General features: G+C 38.7%; 1 protein-coding gene across 3 annotated transcripts; it reads left to right on the top strand.

Moving 5' to 3' along the window:
• Positions 1 to 556: 556 nt before the first annotated feature.
• LOC122648068 (zinc finger CCCH domain-containing protein 13-like) lies at positions 557 to 21,837 on the top strand. 3 transcript variants are annotated; one of them, XM_043841338.1, is made up of 9 exons: positions 557 to 641; positions 1,332 to 1,775; positions 1,896 to 2,733; positions 15,415 to 15,422; positions 18,026 to 18,201; positions 20,392 to 20,452; positions 20,566 to 20,664; positions 21,302 to 21,396; positions 21,655 to 21,837. In XM_043841338.1, exons 2-9 carry the CDS (start codon positions 1,391 to 1,393, stop codon positions 21,820 to 21,822), a joined length of 1,830 nt encoding a protein of 609 aa, XP_043697273.1. In that variant the 5' UTR covers positions 557 to 641; positions 1,332 to 1,390; the 3' UTR covers positions 21,823 to 21,837. The 3 variants fall into 3 exon arrangements, with proteins under 3 accessions (XP_043697273.1, XP_043697271.1, XP_043697272.1); XM_043841336.1 differs by having other exon boundaries at positions 1,332 to 2,733; XM_043841337.1 differs by having other exon boundaries at positions 601 to 636; positions 1,332 to 2,733.
• The last annotated feature ends 694 nt before the right edge of the window (positions 21,838 to 22,531 follow it).

Below are 22,531 nucleotides of genomic sequence, written 5' to 3'. Positions count from 1 at the left end.
GTTATACTAATTAATGATCATGAAATAACACAAAATAGACTTTAAAGTATTTAATACGGATTGAAAAGGTATCTACATATATAATACGTACTTTCGCATTGTGCAGAATACTCGACCAGAGATCTCAAACAATATAGCCAAAACCCAAGCCCAAGCCCAGGCCCAAGCCCAAGCCCAAGCCCAAGCCCAAGCCTAAGCCTATGGTGATCCCAAATCTTGCTAAACCAAGAGACCCAGTGAGGGGCATTTGTGCAAAAGTAAGCCTAAGCTTAAGTCCAAGCCAAAGGAGTATGGCCTCTTAATTAGCTAAGACATTTGAAGCCCAAGCCCAACCCAAGCGGCCAAATCCTGGGCTGGGCTTTCATTGAAGAGGCCCGGCGACTCTGGCCCATGTATTATGAAGCGTCGTCTCTCAAATCTCTTATTTATTTATTTATTTCTGTAACGACAACTTCGCCCAATTCAAAGGGAGAAAAAGAATGCATTTGGTCATTTCATTAAACCAAAAAAAGCAGTGGCTTCTTGTGAGGGTTACTGTATAAAACGCAACATCGTTTCAGAAGAAGACGAGTAGAATGGCCGTGACCAACCCTTGAAAAAGTGTTTGCAGTATTGAGCGGCTGAGCGAAAGGTAAGGTAAGGTAAGGTAATGTTCTTCATTTTCTTCTTCTCTCTCTCCTCTATAGGGTTCTGTCTTGTTTCATTTGTTTTCTTGACCTGAAGCATACTTCATATAAATTTCATAATTTTATTTGCATCAATTGTTTATTGGGTGAGTAATTTGCAGAAATTTTAGATCTGAGCATGTCATGCAACTGAGGCAGTGACTCGGAATTTCGATTCCATGTAAAAATCTAGGATTTCAAGTGATCCTTTTCGCTTTTTTCTCTCCCTCATGTAGAAAAAGATTCGGCTTTGTGACTTTATTTGAAGTTTTTCCGCCATTAAGATGGGTGACTGAGTAGTTTATTCTGCAACTGGTTATGTTATCTTTAGTTTTAAATGCTTTCCTGTAGCTATTTTCAGTCATCAATGGTTTCTTATGCGCTAATGATGCAGTAATATACTTGCAATAAGTAATTATATATTCATTTACTACTTTTTTTCTAAAAAAATCTTCCTCTGAGATTGTGGGGCTTTATTTTCCCAACTGTTGTAATTCTAGAGTCTATAAAGTGTTTTCTGATTATGAATTTTTATTTTACATGCTAAAGCATCTGCTGATATTTTTGTTTCCGTGTTACTTTTGCCAATTGAAATTCTAGTAATTTGCGATTGAACAGTTGATAGGTCCGGTGGTAACTTTTAGTGATGGCGTCTGGACTTTGCAGGCTTAAAACCAGCAAATGTTTCTCAAGAGAATTCAATAGGTTGTGACATCTAGAACATTATGAGTGGTGCTCCTAAAAGGTTGCATGAGGAGGTCAACCCTCCTCCAACTTCGAAGCATCCACTGGAAGAGAGTAGCTTGCCGCCCCTCTCTGTGAAAATTTCTCAGTCAGGTTCGAATGAATATCCCTTTGAACTGGGACCGGAAGGCCGGTTAGCAAAAATCCAACGTACAGAAGCACGAGATGCAGATAAACGGCCAACTCTTTTTCCGGCATATCGACTATCATCTTCCTCTAATGATTCGTGTGTGGTTACGAGTGAAAACAGGATGGAATCAAAAGATTCCAAGGAAAACAGAGATTCCAAGGTTGAGAATAGAGACTCGAAGGCAGAAGCAAAGGATTTACACACTGAAGCCAGGATAGATGCTCAATCTGGTAAAGGTGAGAAAGATGTAAGATTAGATAGTAGGGGGGATGTTAACAAAGAAATAAAACATGACAGGGAACCTCATACAGATTTTAAGGCTGAAACCAAGATTGAAAAGGATGGTTATACTGCAGGGAATTTTCACTCAAGCTGGAAAGAGCACAAGGAACACCACAAAACGAAAAGATATCCAGAAACATCTGAGGACAGTTTGGAGCCATGGCGTGTTTCACGACATAATATGCATGGACCAAATGAGACTAGAAAAGAGGCTTCAACAACCGAAGAGAGGGATCATTCAGAAGCACATGAGGCTGTTGGGGAAAACAAGGTTGACTTGAAAAGTGAGGATAAATACAAAGAGAAGGAAAGAAAAAGGAAGGATGAAAAACAGAGGGATTGGGGAGAAAGGGACAGGGACAGGAATGAGCGTCGAAACAACATGCAAGTTGGTATTACGAATAGTGAACGCAGAGAATCAACGAGAGAAGAGAGAGAAGTAGAGAGGTGGGAGAGGGAAAGAAAGGAACTTCCAAAAGACAAGGAGAGAGCAAAAGAGAGAGAGAAGGATCATATTAGGAAAGAAACACCTAATGGAACTGAGAAAGAGGATCTACACAACGAAAAAGAATTGATGGATGGATCTGTCAAAATTCCTGAGCAAGAAAATCCAGTGTCCGAACAAAAGCTGCAGAAAGAATTTGATAGCTGGAAACCTGTTGAGAGGGATGCTAAAGAAAAAAGAAGAGAAAAGGATGCAGATATGGATATTGATAGACATGAAAAACGCAGCAGGTCCTATGAAAAGGAGTCAGATGATGGATGCACTGAGGGAGATGGAGGAACAGACAGAGAAAGAGATGGTTTTGGTTATGGGATTCAGCAGCGTAAGAGAATGCTTCGGCCTAGAGGAACTCCCCAAGTGGCTAATCGAGAACCCCGTTTCCGGTCCAGGACTCGGGATAATGAAGGGTATGGTTTTTATTTACATTTCTTCATGTTGAATTCAATTTAAGCTTAATTATTGCGATGTTTTATTTTATATGCCTTGGCTGTACTTATGTTGTGGTATTATTGGTTTAGGAAATTTATACAAGTTTGGCTAGGAATATGATTCAGATTTAGAGAATAAAAGGAAAAGAAGGGACCAAAGAAAAAGATGCAATTTTCATGGTTTTGGAATGTAGGTACTAAGATAAAATTAAAGAAACATTCTATATAAAGAGAGAATCTAATAAAATCTCAAATCTGTGGTTAGTGGGCCTGATGAAGGTGAGGCAGACAGAATTAATTTGTCTCAAGGCTAGGGCTGCAGCTGAATGGGTGTGATTGCTAGTTGACAAGCTTACCTCTGAAAGAGATTTGTGGGCTGTTTAAAGAGGTTATAGTGAATACGGAGTGCATGCAAAAAGAAATTTATGCCGGATAAACTAATTAGCAGGTGCAGATTCTGTAATTGATTATGGTTTATATTCTGAATCAGAAATTTAAGGAACAGATTAGAAACTTTATCCGAACAAGTTAAGAATGTATGTTATAAACTTGCCATGAAATTGGAAACGAGAAAACTGGGGAATATTCAAAGAGATTTAGCAGAATAGACCCTGGAGAAGAGAACAACTTTTAGGAATCCTCCTAGGAGGACAGGAAATCAATCCCTCACATGGGTCAACAGTGGTTTCTGTTTGGCCGAGAAGAAAGTGGGGACGTGGGTGGGTTGGAAGAGACCTTAGGTTCATTCCATGAATAATGATCCAGATTACATCTCTGTTTTCTAAAATGGAAATCTAGTACCAAAAAGGAAAAAAGAAAAAAAAAAAGAAGGAAAACACTGAAAATCACAGCTCCTAATCGTACTTAGATTATTCCTGCAAGGTATCCATTATGTTAAAGCATAAACTGAAAACGAAAGTAATGAAACAAATAGTTTCCCATTGATAGGCTACTAAGCAGCTGATTTGAAGTCCTAAATTAACTGGAATCTGCTAAGGCAACTAAGACTGGCCCATAATAAGGAATAAATGGAAGGATAAAAGATTCCATGTGGAGGACCAAGCTATCTTCCTGGTCTTTCTAGGCATACAGCTGACATCAATTGTAAATTAGCTATATGAGACACGATTTTTCTAGCACTAATCTTGAAAGTATCCCTTCAGGGATTTGCAAAAGTTAGTTTAGAGTTTTTAAGGCTGGAATGGGGGTCTATTATGAGTAGATAAAAAAAAAATAGAACTATAGAAGGTATTAGAAGACAGTCTAATAACTTGGGTTTTGATGGTGATCGAATGGTTGAAGGCTAGGGATGGTGGGATCAGGATATGAGGATGGTAAATAGCAGGCTTTTGGGTTCATTTAGAACCCTTGGCAGAACTGAATCCGAAAGAGAGAAGAGAGGGAAGAAAGGAGAGAAAGAAGAAGAAGGAAGAAGGAAGGAAGAGGGGAGGCTGCTGCCATCACCGGTAGGGACTGATTCGAGCCCCTCCACTGCTGTTTTCAGGTATAAAAATTATATGTATACCTGCTGTATCTGTTCTCCTCTTTCATTCTCTGCATTTCCTCAACCCTGGGCAGCCCAGACAAGCTAGGGTTTGCCCAGTCTTGGTCCAGATCAGCCATGCAGACCTTGTGCATGGTAGATCTGGGCATTTTATTGAAAATCAATATTCTGATGTGCTGCTCCCTTGGCCGAAATCCAACTGTGCATGCATGCACTGCCCAGACCCCTCTTCTGGCTGCTGGATTGAAGCCCAGACTGCAAGCCAGGGCTGCAGAGACCAAACCCTAGGTGGTTGCAGCGCTGGAACCTTGTTAAACATACATATCCAGCCTTGCATGTGGCTGAATCCCAAGTTCTCAGATTTGCAAAACCCTGAACACTATTCACCAGGGTTATTTGGGCAGCCAGATCCAGCCTGATGGTGGATTTGCCGGGCAATCAGCCTATGGCAAATGGTAGACCACCACTAGGGCTACCCAACCACCCCAACATGCAGAGGATCCATTGGACCCTTGGCCCTGTAAAGCCCAGCCTAGGAAGCTCAGCCCTGCTGTCGATTGCAGGCACTGGGCGATGCAGCAAGGCCCAGAGCCATCACCCAGTGAAGGAATCTTTTGATACAAAAGGGCAGAATTGTAATTTCCTGTGGGATTTGATCTTTGGACACTGTGGGATGTGGGAAATGGCAAAGTTGATATGTTGATGAAAATAATGGTGAAAGATGGATGATTATGGGGTTGAACTGTTGAAGAAGCTGCTGCAACTGTAAGCAGAAAGTAGAAAGTAGGAGGAAGAAGGGGCACTATCTTGGAATCAACCTAGGTATGATGGAATTCCCCTTCAAAGAGGCCTGTGAAAATCTGCACGGTATTAGAACAGCGTTTTCAGAGAAAACACTATATTTATTGGTAAATCTAACGTGGATCCCGAGTCTAGTGACAAGTGGGATTTGTAGTTAATGTAATGCTAGAACCAGAATTGGTCTAATCCCAGGCACGATCAAATAGAAAACCCTCCAATAAACAAGAAATCATATGAGGGAACCGAGACAACAATGGGAACCAAGGTTTAAAGTATCGGTATTGGGTATCGTATTGGTTGGGTGATTTTAAGAGACGTATCGTATCGTAGATACGTATCGAACACTACAGATACACATAGAAATGATTAAGATACACATGGAAATACACTTTTGGAACAAAAAACAATATATAACAAGTATCATGCATAAACACTAAACTAGAAAATAATGTAAATCCAAACAAGTGCATTAAATTGAAATTGTTATAAAATATGAGGTTTCTTACATGTTGTAATCGTCTATAGCCATGAAGAGTATTGGATGATGCAAAGGATGATGTTGTAGCGCCCCTTTGATTCATTTTTGAGTTCAAAAGTGTGAAAAACCAAGATTAAATGCAAGATTTTAGACTCTTGGTTGAGAGTTTTCCTTCATTTTTCTGTTAGAATAGGAGTTGTATCGAGTCTGTGAGTGAAAATGGCTTTTTTATAGAATTTATCGATGGTATCGGTACGTATCAGTATGTATCAAGCCGTATCGGTCAATACGTATTAAACCACTCACAAAATTTTTATTGAACTTATCGATGGTATCGATACGTATCGGTCATATCGTATCGGCCGATACCTTTCGGTACAATCCGAGACAGTTCATGTTTTAAAAAAAGAGACGTATCGGTATGTATCGTATCGGTATCGACTGATACCGACAGGTATCGACTGATACCGACAGGTATCAACCGATACGATACATACTTTAAACCATGATGGGAAATCAAATGAGGGTAAAATTTCCTTGGTCTATGTAACAAATAAAAACCCTCAAATTTGTAACATGTTGAAGCAATAATGATCTTGATGTGGTTATCCTCAAGAAATCGATGTGACAATCAGTTGAAAGAAATCCCAGCAGCTTGTAGCACTCTTGAGATCAATTTGAACAAAGATAGGGTTTGAATTCAAGAACCGATGGAAAGGGGATGGGGGAAATGGAATGGGCATCTCACCTATCCTATCTCAGGATTTCAACATTGCATAATCAACTTTTCTATTCATCCATATTCGTGTACAATGCTGGCCTCCCTTACAAACTTATATAGAAGACTCAAAAATAGACTTGGACACTAAAAAAAAAAGGCCTAACCCAATCTTTAACTTATAAGGTATCCTAAATTGACTAGGAAAGTGAAATAATAAAGAAAACATGCTCAAAATAGGACTCTACTAAACTAATGAAGCAAATCCCGTTTTCCTTCTTTCTACCCATATTTTAGCCTTATTAAATTGGTCAATTGCAAAATAAACACATGAAAAACAAAAGCCCAACACCTACATAACCCAACACGAAGCTTATTTCCACCAAAATAAGCCCTCTAACTGACTTATCTACATCACTAGTTCCTTGTTCTAACTTATAGAATACTAATCTTAAGTCAAACTAAAAATAGAAAACCTCTTTAAAGCAACTATTCTGCTTGAAATGCCAACTAATTTTGAAAAGTAATTGAAATAAATGCCAAAAAGCTGAAAATCACCAAACTAACCTTAGTACAAATTTCTGCTGCAACTCAAATGTATCTTTGACTGACCATATCTTCTAGTGTACTTGACATATAACAAAACTATTTTCACCCCACATCCTAATTATTGAGCCTATTTAGTAATATAAATATTGCACCCTGAAAAATAGCCTACCTAGAAAAGCCTACCATGATTGTTGTATTCGTATGATGCTCTGCCTCCATTCTTTTCAACACAATAACTTATATATTGCATGTTTTGTGTAACCATCAGTGTCATGGTTCAGCAATTTATGAAGCCAGCCCCAAATAGTTATATGTGATGATGATGAAAACTTAGATAATTTGGTTTAACACAAACTGCAAATGGAAGACTTAGGATCTGGGTATTTAACTGGGTCACTAGCAAAACCATAGTTCGAAAACTCGTCTCGACCAGGTCGAGATTCTCGATATCTCAGCGAGACAGTGCATTTTTTTGGTTTCGGAATATTGCTTCGGTGGGCAAATGGCCTTAGTTGGCTCCAAAACTTCAAGGGAAGCTTGTTTTAGGCTTAATAAACATATCTAAACCTTAAAATTGAAAAAAAAAACACCCAATTTAGTGTTTTGGATTTGCACCCTTCATTGGCAGTAAGGGCCGAACCCTTAATGGAATATTTCCTATTCTACACATTGTTTGAATGATATGATCATATGAGACATAGTTAAAGTTTCTACTACAAACTTCTCCACGTGAAGTGTTCACAATGCATATTACATAGATACCCAACAGTGAACAATACATTAGTCATAGACACCCTACTTCACTAGTCTTCCATGTTCCAACTCCCAACAATGCAATCAATCTTTTCTTAGGAATTTGGCAACACCGATATTGTATCCCAGTTGTATTGAGTGATGATGTGGCCAAAGAGTCAAGAAACAAGGTTTCCCCCCTTATCTAGACAATAAACCCCTTCGCTGTCGAGTTACTTTGAAATTTCGAAGTGTACTCTCGAGTTGGTGCTTTTTTATAATGTGGAATGTAGTAGTTTTCCAAAATTTCGACCAGACGGCACGGAGTACCGAAATCTCGCTGAAATTTCGGTCAAAATATTTGAGATAGTGCATATTCTGTGTTTTGTATGTAAACTCGTCTCGAGAAGCTCGAGATTCTCGAGTTTTCCGACATCTCGCCGCGATCTCGGCGGGTGTTAGAACTATGTGCAAAATAAAGCTTTCATATCTTTTGGAATATAACTAATAGGCACCGAAAAGATTCAGGTGGTGAGGTCATGCTATTTTCGTAATTCTGTGCTATGGCTCACACCCTTCTCATCCATTCAGTGCTCTAAGTTGGTTAAGCTCTCGTGTCTCTTACTTTCACTTGTTTATTGCAGTTAAGCAATTACTTGTTTGCTTGATTGTGTGTCATCGGAAACCTTTTTATTGTCTCCATAACAAAGCCTTTCATCTCCTGTATCCAATGAGTTTTTTCCCCCTTTTATGTTGCATTTTAAAATATTATTTTTGAGTTTTTTTTTTATCGTATGGATCTTATTTTGGTCACTCTTTTTTTTTTTTGAAATCCCAAATATGTATAGTGGCATGTCCTTTTATTGTCGATCCCCCTGAATCCCAAGAAACAGCGCTATGATGGCGAAAATCCCTGCAATTGATGAAGCAACGAAGTAATGGCGCTGTTGTGATGCAATATTCAGTTTGAAAGAAGAACAAGAAAAGAAATTCCTGCAGTTTGGTTTATTTTGGGCTCGTTTGGTTTGGTTCACTTGTGAACCTATATTTTGCGTCAGTTTCTGATCTAAGATCACCCTGTGGTTCAAGTAAGATTAAATCCTGGAAACCATGACTTGTGCGATCCATTTGAAGGAGCGTTATGGTTTGCGATTCTGGAGTTCCTGAAAATCAGGAACCTTATCAGCATACTGCTCATGGGACCCAGTTGGAGGTCTTTTTGAAGGCTTACGGTTTCCAGAATTCAGGATTTCAGGAAACTTATCTTCAGCCACTTGTGGGCTAGTTTTTAGGTGGGTATTTCTTTTTGACTTTATTACTTGTAGTTGTCTAATCGGGCTGTGACAATGCTTATAAATTCTAATCCTGATTATTGTCAGTTTCCTTCTTTTATTCAATGTCATTAATGCATTAGGACACTCCATTCTTAGCCTATGGGTAGAGGAATTAGTTTTAGTTTTGGTTTGGGTTTTTTATTATTTATTTCTGTTTCCTTTTCCAATCGTGATCAAGTTTCATAGCTAGGGATGAAAGCATGTAAGTGGGAAACCCGCCATGTGATTTGATGAATGGAGAATTAGTTTGATTTAGGCTCTCTTTGGTATAGTTTAAATTTATGTTTATCTGACACATAAACATAAATAGATGTGTTTGGTATTATTTATGATCCATATTTCTCATTAAAATATATCAATATAAGCATAAATTCATAAACAACTGGAGAGTTGATTATGATTTATCACCATAAACTGTTAATGTTTGTTTATGGGGGGTACCATTAATGAACATGTGTAGAATTGCTATTTAAGTGAGGGTAAATTGGTAAAATTAACAAAAATTAGAACAAAGCCTCTCTTTTGCCCCTCTCTCTCTCCAACCCCACCCCGCCCCCACCATTATATAATATATTCTTCACTTAAGCATACCAAACCTATTTTTCATTATATAATCTATTATGTCTAGTAGTAACCAAATGATTATTGTTTATAGCCCATAACCTATCATCATAATTGATTAGTCATAAATAAGTCATAAATATAAATATAAACTACGCCAAAGAGAGCCTTAGTTACTATCGAGGTTGTTGCCTCTCTCTCTATCCATTCTCTCTCCTCTTCCTCTCTTCCCAATACGATCAGATCTCTTTTCTCTCCCACAAGATCTGTTTTCTTTTATCTTAAAAGAAAACCCACCACCAGCAGGTCCTTTGATCGATCTGCATAAAGTAAACTAATTTTTAGGAAGATTTCTCTTCTTTTTTTTCCCTTCTCCTTGACCTTTGCCACAAAAACATGGGCTGCAGATATGGGAATTTGATGATTTCAAAAACTCTTAACATAGAAATTGCTATAATTGAGCCATACCTGTGATGCATCCTTAACTAGTTGCTAAAACCCTGATTGCACTGGATTAATGCATTGTGTTTGTTTGTATCTATGGAAAGGGTGGTATGATGCTTCCCTCTCCCTTGATCACTCTTTACTTCCTATCATAGTACTAAATCTCGTCTCGAAAGGCCATTTCGGCCAGACCGAAATTTTGCCAAAACATTGTATTTTTTCTATGATTTTGCCTGGCCATTTTTTGGGGTGCAAAATGCCGAAATGAGCAAAATACCGAAATGAAATGATCGAAATTTCGACGAAACGGTGCATGTTTTAGACCGAAATTTCTGAAATTTACGAAACGAGATGATCGAAATTTCCGAAATATTGCATTTTTTCATTTTGACCTACCATCTCGTCTTGGACCCACCAAAATATCCGAAATTTTGGCGGGATTTTGAACTATGCTTCCTATTGTGGTCTCACACTTTTGCCTTTTCCCCAAAAGCAATCTATGTCGATTCATTGTATTACTTTCATGGCTGGTGAAATTATTTACCTACAGAAAAATTTTCCAAACAATTGCATTTTTATAAACTTTGATTTTTCTTAGCATTATAATAACTGGATGCTTATTTTATACCGTGTTGCACCTTCTTGCCATTGAAAAATTTAAAAAAATTGTGAAATATAATGTTTTTGAAACCTCTCTGTGAAGACTCTGTTTGGTGGACAGTGGTTTAGGAGAAGGGAATATTGGGAAGAATTAGAGTTGCCGGGGGGGGGGGGGAAGAGAGATTCACAAAAGAAAGAGGGTGGGGGGCAGAATCGCATAACCGAAGCCACACAGGCTTCTCAAACCAAAATAATCAGTTCATTGTTTCTTATCTTCAAATCTGAGTTCACTCTACGTATTACATGAATATAAAGAAAACTCCATTACATCAAAATAGAAACCTAGCAAAAATGGAAACCAACTAAAAGAGGAAACTAACCATAGTAAGCAATGACTCAAACAAAGAAACTACCAAGGCAATCCTGCATAGTCTACCCAACTTTCTATAACAAAGAGAATTAATTAAATGGAAATAAATCTCCTGTGTAACCTACCAAACCTTGCCAGACCAGAAAACTGGTTTAAGACCGGTTCTTGGTTTAGGCCTCCAAAGTGGTTCACGTTTGTCTATTAAGTGTTTGTTGATATAAAAATTGAGACTAAATAAAACTCAGATTGCTACCCAAATAAAAGATTACATATATTTCCCAAATAAAATAATTCCTAAATATCCTACTGATCCTAAAAAACCCATGGACCCGATTCATCCTCACATGGATACCGAAATGGGTTTAGGTCGATCCAAGGCATTGCTCCTGCATCAACTCTCCTGGTGTTGAGAAAAACTCGACCACAAATTTTATAAAATGAGAGGATTAGCACTACTTGATCGACATCCGCAAACATCGGCTTTGATGGAGCAATGATCCAACACACCTCACAATCTTCTGATGGTCATTAGCAAACGGCATCTACTCTATGAGAATTTGATTGTGGGGTTTAACAACTAAAATCGGACCGTCGATCAATTCTTCAACTGCAACTTTGATCGGACCGTGCACTTCTACTTGATCGCCATTTCGTTTTCGACATTTTCTATCACCACTGATCCGTCTTCTAAGGCTTCTAGTACGCTGCACATTTTATCACAGCAGCGTTTGGTACTTTCAATAAGCTCTCGAAAATCTGATCGAAGATCCTGGAAATTCGATTTGATATCCAACAATCCATCCATTATCCACTCCAAAAGAGTAATAAATTCATGGTTGATTGTCATCGCAATTAAAGGATTTCGTCTCTTATACCAATTTATGCAATCTGAAAATCCAGATTAAGGATCTCAGATGCAAGTAGGCCCAATAACCAAATTTGTAATCAAATCTGAGATAAAGGATGCAACTACGTATCAAGGGGAAAAATAGGATTGATGGAAGTGGAGGGAAGAGAGATGAGATCGATATTCTTGGAAGAAGAACCACCTGATTTGTACCAATCTGGTAACAAAACTCAAAACTACAAATAAAAATAATTCCTAAATATCCTACTGAACCTAAAAAACCCATGTACTCGACTCATCTTCACATGGATACCCAAATGGGTTTGGGTCCTGATTTGTACCAATCTGGTAACAAAACTCAAAACTACAAATAAAAATAATTCCTAAATATCCTACTGAACCTAAAAAACCCATGTACTTGACTCATCTTCACATGGATACCCAAATGGGTTTGGGTCGGTCTAAGGCAGTGCACTTGCATCAATCTTTTGTTGGGAGGAATTTCATCTCAAGTCCACCATGCTGAAAGGAATATGTATTCTCATAACCACAATGTTTGGCTTTAGAATGTGGCTGACTTTCAGAGGGAGGACATCACACTGCACCTACTCAATCAGTCCACCAATGGAATACATGAGCAAACATCTTTCATTAACCTTGAAAAATACTGTTACAACACCAATCTTTATCTTCCTCATCAAAAACCTTCTATGTAACCAAGAGGGGGCAAATAAAATAGCAATATTGACGCTCACCATCACTGTCATTGTCCTCAACCTCACTAGGCTCACGCTCACGTTCAGCCACCAGATTGATTGTCCCTTTTGTCTGTTGCTCCTTCGGTTCAAATGGTATGAATTTTTCCTTGTCAATTTAAGCTACGAACTGGTTAGGACACTGAACAGTCATATCTCCGTACTCCTTGCACGTGAAGCACTAAATAGCTACTTTCGGCATCACCGAATTTCTGTCATATCCATGTTGAGGTGGAGAATAAGGTCTATTTGAACCTCGCCGAGGTGGGTAGTAAGGATGAAGCGGTTGTGTAGGTGCCATAGAAGAACCACTAGCCTGTGGTTTGCTAACCGAAACTAACTTCTCCTGAGAAGAAGACTGCTGTGGATGAAAGCTATCACCTCTGGAATGTGTGTCAGTAAAAGTCCTCTGGTTGTAAGGTTTCCTCAAAATTTCCTCAACCTGATATGCCACCTGAACTGCTTCCTCCATGGTAGGCAGTCTAATGGCGGCAAGTGCTGCACTGATCTATAGATGTAAGCCGTTGCGAAATTGTGCCTCAAAGACCTCCTCATCCCACTCAAACTCAGAATGGGTGGCTAAGTAATAGAACTTGGTCATGTACTTCTCAACTACACAAATTTGAGGTGTACTTGTTGCTTGTAATCAACCAATTGGAATCTCCGGCCATTGCATTTCGCATATCAGCCCATGTAGTAACTTGGCCTATACCTCGAGTCTGGTTCTGTTACTGGTGTTTGATCCACTAGACCTGAGTCGTGCCTTTCAACTTACCCTCTGCAAATATCAATTTCCTGGCTGTCAAGTTGTACCATCTGAAGAAAATTTCTAAACTATGGACCCAATCAAGGTATTGCTCCGGGTTGCATAGTTGTCAAGTTGTCGCCTAGGCGTCTAGGCGCTTTGGTTGACTTGGACGCCTTGGTCGACTAGGCGGGCATCTGATGCCTTGGTTGCCTTGTTGGTATCGCCTTGATTTTTTACTCTTTCCAGCACCTTGGGTCGCCTAGACTCCATGACAACGATGCCGGGTTGTGGTCCCCATAAAAATCAAGGACATCCAACAGGCTGCTTTGTCCACTCCATCTTCATATCATTCAGCCCCATATGGTGATGGTGATGGTGTGTAATGTGGTGGTGAGGTGGAGTTGGAAGAATCCCCAGATAGCATGGGACTCTTTCCTTTCTCAGAAGCCACCAATTGGTCAATCGAAGCTTGCATAGACTTGGAAAAACATGAGATATGAGTTAAATGAAATAAAGCAGGGGCACTATGGGAAATAAATGAAATAAACAACCTAAAATTAGTCACGTCTCACAAGGTGGGAGTGGGGGGGGTTGAATTGGAATTAAAAAAAAGAAGGAAGGGAATCAATCGAACAAAAGAGGGAGAGGGGTTTATTACCGTTACTGGAACCAGAGGAAAAATGTGAGCAAAATGGCGGAAGCTGAGGAAGACGTTGGGGCTGGGAGTTGACTTGCAGTCAGTATAAACAGAGGGCCAACGAGAGTGCGAACTTCGAACCCAAAGCTTGACTTCTAATCAGCGGTGGTAGATGGAGGTCATTTTCAACCAGTGGCTGCGGGTGAAAGTTGAGTTCGATTTCGACTTGGTCCCAGATGAGGAGTGGAAACAACTGCAAACCACTGAAACCAGGTATGAGGCTTCTCGTCTCTCTCTCTCTCTCTCTCTTTTATTTCTGCTTCTTGCCCCTCACTTCTCTTCTTCAATCTCCGCTTTTTTTAATAGTTTAAAATGGTTGAAACTCTAGAGTTTTGGAGGGGGTTCGATCGAAGAAAAAAGACGACGGGTTTCTGAGATGGAGCAGGGGTTCAGTGGGTTTGGGGTTTGGCGGTGGGAATCACAGGGGTGGGTTGCTGCTGTTGAGTTTCACTGGAGTCGAAGGAGAGTGGGTTTGGGATTTCAGCGGTAGCAGTGGGTTGGGAAAATGACTTTTTTTATTTTTTAATTTTATGGTGTGTTCACTGTCACAGTGGGAAAAACAAAAGGGGAAGGTGGGGTGTAATTGAACCAGTTGGGAAAGAAGGTTTGGCTTCTGAGGGAGTCAGTGGGAGGGGGGTTTCAGGGAAAGGGAAGGGATCGTACAGAGGGATGAGAAACAGAATTAATGGGAAGGGAAGGAAAGAGATTGACGGAGAAGGAGATGGATCCTTCGGCTCTGATACCAAGTTGGTAGGGGCCGGTTAGGAGAAGGAAATAATGGAAGAATTAAAGTTGCAGTGGGAGGGAGAGAGATTCACATAAGAAAGAAAGGGGGGGTTTAGAGGTCAGAATCGCACAACCAAAGCCATAGAGGCTTCTCAAACCAAATACTCAATACATTCTTTCTAATCTTCAAATCTGAGTTCACTCTATTTATTACATGAATATAAAGAAAACTCCATTACATCAAAATAGAAACCTAGCAAAAATGGAAACCAACTAATAGAGGAAACTAACCAAAGTAAGCAATGACTCAAACAAAGAAACTACCAAGGAAATCCTACGTAGTCTACCCAACCTTCTAAAACAAAGATAATTAATTAAATGGAAATAAATCTCCTATTTAATCTACCAACCCTTGCCAGACCAGAAAACTGGTTTAAGACTGGTTCTTGGTTTAGGCCTCCAAAGTGGTATGTTTGTCTAGCCAGGCTAGAACAACTGCATCACTGTTTACTTGTCTTTAGTTGAGTTTCCATTCAATCTTGATCATGCTGTTGCGAAAGTTTTGCGAAATTACATTTTAAAGGATAAGTAGAAAACAAAAACAGTCTCAAGCTTATGCATATTGCAACTTGTTATTTAGCAATGTGTATTGGCAAGATATAAATAATTGGTCAATTTGGTTCATTGATATCCTTGGAACAATTTTCAGTTTTTGGGATTATTTCCTTTTGTTGTTCTTTTGCATGCGGTAACAACATGTACTAATTATCTCTTTATATGTGTTCTGATTTTGCAGATCGCAAGGTTAGGCCCTATATTTTATCTATATTGAGCTGATACTTAGAAAGCTGGTAACAACAGGAACATGTATCATTGTGCAGTGCTGCATTTTCCTGTCAAAAATTATTCTCATTGATTTCTGTCGGAGATTATTCTCACTGGGTTGGCCTGTTTGCATGTCTTTACGATTGCCCAAGTGATTGTGTTTCTTGTAATTATATTTTATAATTATTTACATTTAACAACAAATTTGTTGTTGGTTGTCATGGTGATAATGTTAGATTCGTAGATGCTACTAATTTCTAACTTATATTCAAGCTCTGAGTCTTTAAGTGGTGGTTGTTTTATAAGTGATGTGAACACAATATCTCTTTACTTCTATAATAATATTCATGTTGTCCATCCCTGACATTTAATTAAAAAAAAGAGAGATTTTCCAGAATGCATTTTACTTTACATTTTTTTTCTTCTTAATCCTATTGAATGATTAATCAATTTTTTGTTCTTAGTTGCAGGGGTGGATCCAGGATTTTCTTTGGGGTTGGGGGCCATTGAAAAATCTAAGAGGCCAAATGTCCTGGCTCTAATGCTGCTACAAATCCTATAATAGTTTGCCACAAAATAGAATTGTAGAATAATGGCTCACACCCATAACTTACAATCCAGTTCCTTGATTCGAACAATTTGATTTTTTTGGGTCTTAACAAGTTATAGTACTTTTCCATAAGATAAATAAATCATAATTATGCAATATACGGATACCACTTAGGATTTCTTCCTATACATTATCTCCAATGTATTCACAACCATCTTAGGACGTCTAATTTCTTAGGTAGTAAAAACTCATCCAATTAAGCTAATCTTTAGACTAGAAGATTTATTGGATGGAGTTTGAAAACTGAACGTAGAAGTCCTTATTTTGGTTACCTAATGTATGCCCTTACATCATATGTTATATTGCATAGTAAGCCTTTGCATCACATGCATAGTCTAGGTCTTGTTCCAAGTATGACTTCGGATAGAGCCTATTGGAGGGCAAAGATCCATGTAGCAGACCCCATTTAACTTAGACTCTCCTGACGTGCTGGGCTGTACCTCTTTCCTCCTACTATCTTTCATCTTTCATCTTGCATTTTTTTTATTATTTATTTCTCATTTTCCATTTTTCATATCTAATTTCTCTCCCCATCTTTTTGTTACCTTTTTTGGTAAGAACTCTGTTTTCTCTACTTTGTTTTGTTTGGATCCATGTAGCCGACCCCATTAAGTTGGGTTAAGGCTGAGTTTGTTGTTTGTTGATGTAAGCCCTAATCAAACATGAAACAAGAGTTCTTATATAAGTGTACAACTTGTGGTTAAGCTCTTGTTTTCAACACCAACATGTAGTAGTATACTGTAATTGGCAGCATAGTTCAAAAACTTGTGCCAGACCAGTTTGCTGCTACTCGTTTAAACGGACATGCCGCAATCTGGTGGGACCAGACTCGAGCAGATAGGCGGTTGAAAGGTAAGGAACCTATTGGAATATGAGAGAAAATGAATTCCAGATTACGTGGAAAATTTGTTCTGCCGCCCAAATGTTCTTCCAGAAACTTGCACAATTTCGCCAAAATTTTGATAATTTCGACATGTCTGAGACGAAACAATTTGCTCCGTTTCTGTGCAGTCATATGGGAATAGCCATATCTTCTTCATCTAACATCCGAACAACGCTCTTCCAGTGGCTTTGGAAAGGCAACTCGCCGAACTATGTTTCTCATGCAGGTCGCTCTGCCCAGTTCTGCCATTCGACCTTCCAAAAATAGCTCCGAACACGCTGCCATTGCATGAATCTATGATTTCACAACTTTTGATGTATGGGGCCTTCACCTGCTGCTTCGGCCCTTTGCCAAACAATGTGTAAGGACCTAATACACTGCCAAAAGGTGCTGGACAAGGCCAGATGCCTCCAAAACACTGTCCAACTGCCATATGACCATACATCACTGCCATGTCACATTCTGACCATTCCAGCTCTGCCAAGTCATAAATATATACTGCCCCATCACCAATATGACCTGTACAGTTGTCAAGAATGACAACAATGCTTCAGTTGACCAACAAAAGGAAAACCCAAGATAGCAACTACTAACTAGCTAATGACTAGTATTAATCCACTAAGAAAGATTCCCTGCAAAGTCTTCTAGATATAGTCCACGCAAATTTGCTAATGGGGGCCCACACAATTCCCACACAATCTTCTAGAAATCCATGCAATAGTGCTGACTGCCGGGCTTACATGAACCAGGGCCAGGTCTGGTTTTGGGCCTGGTAATGTTTGAGCTCTGCATCACCTACCTAATAAATGGGGCTTCCACCCTAGGCATTAATCTCTGTTGTTGGCACTTCTATGCATTTACAAACTTTGAAAATCCAGCACTGCATAATGATAATTCCTCTCCCCCCCTCTTATTTCTTTTTATTTAGAGTTGGTGTAAAGCATGGGTGAGATTCCTGAATTGTGATAATTCAAAAACAAGTTGGTGGTTACTGACGGAAAAGAAATATCTCAGGTTCTGTTCTTTGTAGTTGTTATTTGGTTTTATGTGTGTCTCTATATGTTGAAATTTGTTGTGTTTCTATTGCAGGTAAACCTGAGGTATCCTCCGTTGTTTATAAAGCAGGTGAATGCATGCAAGAATTAATAAAATTGTGGAAGGAATTTGAAGAATCTCAAGATAGCAAAACTGATGAAAATTCTAGTAATGGCCCCACACTGGAAATTCGGGTACCAGCTGAATATGTTACTGCCACAAATCGCCAAGTAAGTGCAAGTACAAGATGTGTATTCTAAGGTTTTTGAATTGATTTTTTCATGTGATTGCTTCAATTTGATTTAGCTGTATTGCTTTTTGCTGCTACTGACTTGTCACTGATTATACATGGAGGTGTGGCATTTCCGTAATTAGAAATAGTTTGTGACTAATGTATGATGTGAAGCTTGGATGTTAAGATTAAATATATTAACCCAAATATTATACTTTGATTTATCATGGTTTTTATTATTGTAATTTATTTGAATAGCTTTTCTACCAACATATATATAGATATATATGATTTCTCTCTATGTTGATTTTCTTGATGATGTTAACGCAATATAGTAATTTTTTTTGGTTAAACCTTATAAACTATCTTTTGTATATGTTCTATCTACTAAAAGCACAAAGGGTTTGCCACTTGTTAATGTAGTTCTAGATTGGAGGGGATCCAACTAGAAGTCTAGAAGCCAATAACCAGGATCTGATATGAACTGATAAGTTTGGCTAGGTCAAAATAGGGTTTTTAGGTCAAATTATGGTTAGGGTTTGGTAGGACCTCGGGTTTGATGGTAGGGTTAGGTTATGTTGATGTAGTGGAGTCTATCAGTGAAGGTTACGTTAAATTTTAAGGGTGGAAAGTATGCTGGAATTGAATTGGCAGCAAGTTAGGGTTATGTTTCTAGGTTTTTGAAAAGAAGAAGGAATCTAGGGTTTCTATTGGTCATAAAGGGCTGCTACTGCGTTGTTAAGGGAAGAAATCAGATTGTTGGAAGGGGAGGGAAGAGAGATGAGATCAATCTTTCTTGGGAGGAAGAAGAGAGAAGAAGAGAAGAGAAGAAATCAGGTTTGGGATGTCAATCCCGTATGCATAGCTAAACAGCACAAAAACTCTTAGAAAAAACTTTTTTTCTTTAGTCAAATCATCTATAATTGATGGGGGATGTAGTACATATATATAGACCACCTAAAATTCCTAATTTGACTCATAGGAGTCCTAATCAGTCTAATACCCTGAATAAAGTAAATAAACTCAAAAACAGAATTCTATCTAGCTATTATGTATCCTAATCTAATTGAAACACTCAATTTAACTACTCATCCCGTGCACTAACATGCGTCCACTTTATGGGCTTATATATTAGGCCCATTACATCAATAAACCCAAAAATACGAAGCCTAAGGCCTATAGAATCCAACCATGAGCCAAAATAAAGTCTTCTGAGGCACAATTGATCCAATTGGACAATCTTAACTGCATCACTTGTCTTTTCATATTCTTCTTCCCCTTTTTCTTCTTTGTTGTCATCATCATCATCTTCTTCTATTTCTTTCTATTTCTATTCCTTGTTTCCTTATCCACTTCCATGTCTAACCATGTCTATACATGTGTCTGTTGCAGTTGTCATGGTTCATCTATGCAGACCATGTTCTAGAAACATAGGAAAAAAGAAAGTAAAAAACCAGGAGATCCCCATGGGATGCTTAAAAAGGACCATGTTCTTGAAGCTCTTTCTAACGCGGAAAAGGGATCCTAACTTAAATAGGATTCAGACTCCAATCACCCTATGAATCTATGACTAGGCTATTCAAAATCTTTCTTGTAAAGGTGAAATTCTAAATCAAATAGGAGAGATGACAAGTTAGAATCCCATTCAGAATGAATTCCCAGAGCACTGAAATTATGTATATTCTTGGTGAATCCAATTTGATTTTCTCCATGAATTAAACTGTTCTGGCATATCTTGCTTATGCTTCAAAATACACGTCGTCGTTTGCATGAGATGCTTTGGTTTCAGTTATTTCACATGTAAATGCCACTGTCATGATTTCTGGGTGTGTTTTATTTGCAATACTGAGTGTCCGACTATCATATGGCATGGTGATGTGGCTCAAGTTCTCAACCAATGGTTTAAAGATCAGTTTCGTTCCCAGGCAATAATGATCCATATCAGTACGGATCAGTATCCAAACAAAGGATTGATTGATCCAGCGAGCTAAAGCTTGCTATTCCTAATGGGTCAGCTGATCAACTTTATATGATAGATCAGATTGGTCAAGTCTGGTACCAGATAAGGACCAGATTATCCAACCTATCTTTACTGATTCCTTATGGTTCTCAACCCTGGAACTATTGGCCAAGTACTAGTCTTTCGAAATTCTCTTCCTCTGTTTTCAGTTTGGTGTTACATGTTCAGGTCAGAGGTGGTCAGCTTTGGGGAACAGATATTTACACAGACGATTCAGACCTTGTTGCTGGTAGGCAATGACACAGAATGATATAAAATTTCAGTTTGATCTATGGGACATAAACCACTCTCTTTCCTGAATGAGATCAATTATGATGTTCTCTCATGGATCTTGTTTGTCAGTTCTCATGCACACTGGTTACTGCCGCCCAACAGCATCGCCGCCTCCACCTGCCATTCAAGAGTTGCGTGCAACCATTAGAGTGCTACCACCACAAGATTGTAAGTTGCAATAAATCTTCCTTGCTTACTGCCTGTTGCCTCCATTTAAGTTGGCGAGAAAATTCTGAAGGAACCTAAAAAATTGCCTATTTCTGTCATAATTGTTCATTATTTTAATATTATATGGGTGCAGGTTTCGACTTGTGTTTCTATAGTTTTTATGATTCTATATTTAAGTAGAATCTTCTAAACACAAGTTTGACTGCTTTTATTTTGTCTTTATTGTCCCAAAAGGAATATGCTTTACATGACCAAACCCTCTTTGAGCATTTATGAAAAATATCAAATCATTTGAATTGCAGCAAGTGCGAAAAAATTACGAGTCATGCGAACTTGGGACCATTACATAACCTTTCTGTGTTTTGTTGCTGGTCTACCTTTTTTCTATTGGGGGGAGGGGGGAAGTATCCTCTTACAATCACATTGCAAAACAAAAGTACTTGTGATATTGCACAGACCACATCTTTTCTGTTGAAACAATGCTAATCATGTCCAGTAAATGTTCTAAATCTAATTTTCGATTTGTGGGATGACCGAGTATGCTGATGAGGCAAAAATATGGGAATTTTTTGTTTTTGTTTTTGTTTTCGGCTATGATTGTATATGGTTAACCTTATTCTGTGATCATACTGTGTAGGTTACACATCTACACTGAGAAACAATGTGCGTTCCCGTGCGTGGGGTGCTGCAATTGGTTGTAGTTATCGTGTTGAACGATGCTGCATTGTTAAGGTGGCTATTGTTTCCGTTATCAAATTTTCCCTCATTTGTATCATGGACCTTTGAATATTCAACAGTTTGGTTTCTGAGTCTATACCTTGTTTCAAGTGGAGATGCCAATTTATGCCTTCTGTTTTAGATTTTTAATAGCTTTAGTTACTTCAAGTACTATTTCAGTGTAGAATCCTCATGAATAATCTTATTTTGTTGGCTAACCTTCTTCTCTGGTCAGCCTTTTAACTACTTACCATGCTCTGATGTTTTATGCAGAAAGGAGGGGGGACCATTGACCTTGAGCCTTGTCTAACACACACATCAGCTGTGGAGCCTACTCTTGCTCCAGTAGCTGTTGAGCGCACAATGACTACAAGATCTGCAGCATCGGTAATATCCTACAAATTTTATTTGATGCAAATTTATTTTCCAACGTTTTTGTGAACCCATGTGATGCAGTATCTATGCACCAGTAGCAATGTCGGGAGAAGAAGAATAGCTTGCAGTTTCAGAAATTTCACAATTCCTAGTTTCTCTAGGAATCCTAATCTCACTGGGAATCCTATTCCCACTCTACTATAGAGTTCTATTTAATTAGATTTCTTTTTTCAATTTCTTTTCCTATTTTGATTATTTTTGTGTCCTAGTTTCAGGCTGGATTAAGATTCTTTATGTCCAGTCCTGTCATGAACTGATTTCCTTTCATTATGTCGAGTCCTAATTGGTTGAGAAACTCCAAACACAGTGATGCAGATTGGACCACCTGAACCTGCAGAACCAAGGTTTTAAGTGGACCAGGTTCAGCGGCTATCGAGCCAGCCAGATTTCGTTGGGTTCTCCAAGGCTGCTCGGCCATGGGATGATTTGATTAATGGAAGATATGAGTGCTGTTTAGCCCTAAAGGCCTGTAAAATACAGTGGGAGAGGGTCTCTTCAATCTGAGATAGGTTTCCCCTCCCCTCTTCCCCTGTTCTACCTCCAGCTACTGATTGTCTGCATTCTGAGTTTAGTGTATAGTTGCTGCTAGTGTTTGATACCTGATTTCAAGAGAGTTGATAGTTCCTTCATCATATAGATCTGTTTTCCTTGAAACTTTGGGATGTCAAAGTACTGCCCATGAACAATACTCGACCACTGTTCATGGTCCTTCTGA

Source organism: Telopea speciosissima, unplaced genomic scaffold, assembly GCF_018873765.1.
Source record: "Telopea speciosissima isolate NSW1024214 ecotype Mountain lineage unplaced genomic scaffold, Tspe_v1 Tspe_v1.0423, whole genome shotgun sequence".
NCBI classification, from domain to species: Eukaryota; Viridiplantae; Streptophyta; class Magnoliopsida; order Proteales; family Proteaceae; genus Telopea; species Telopea speciosissima.
Note: the sequence above shows the minus strand (reverse complement) of the source record. Positions and strands in the feature narration are given on the sequence as shown.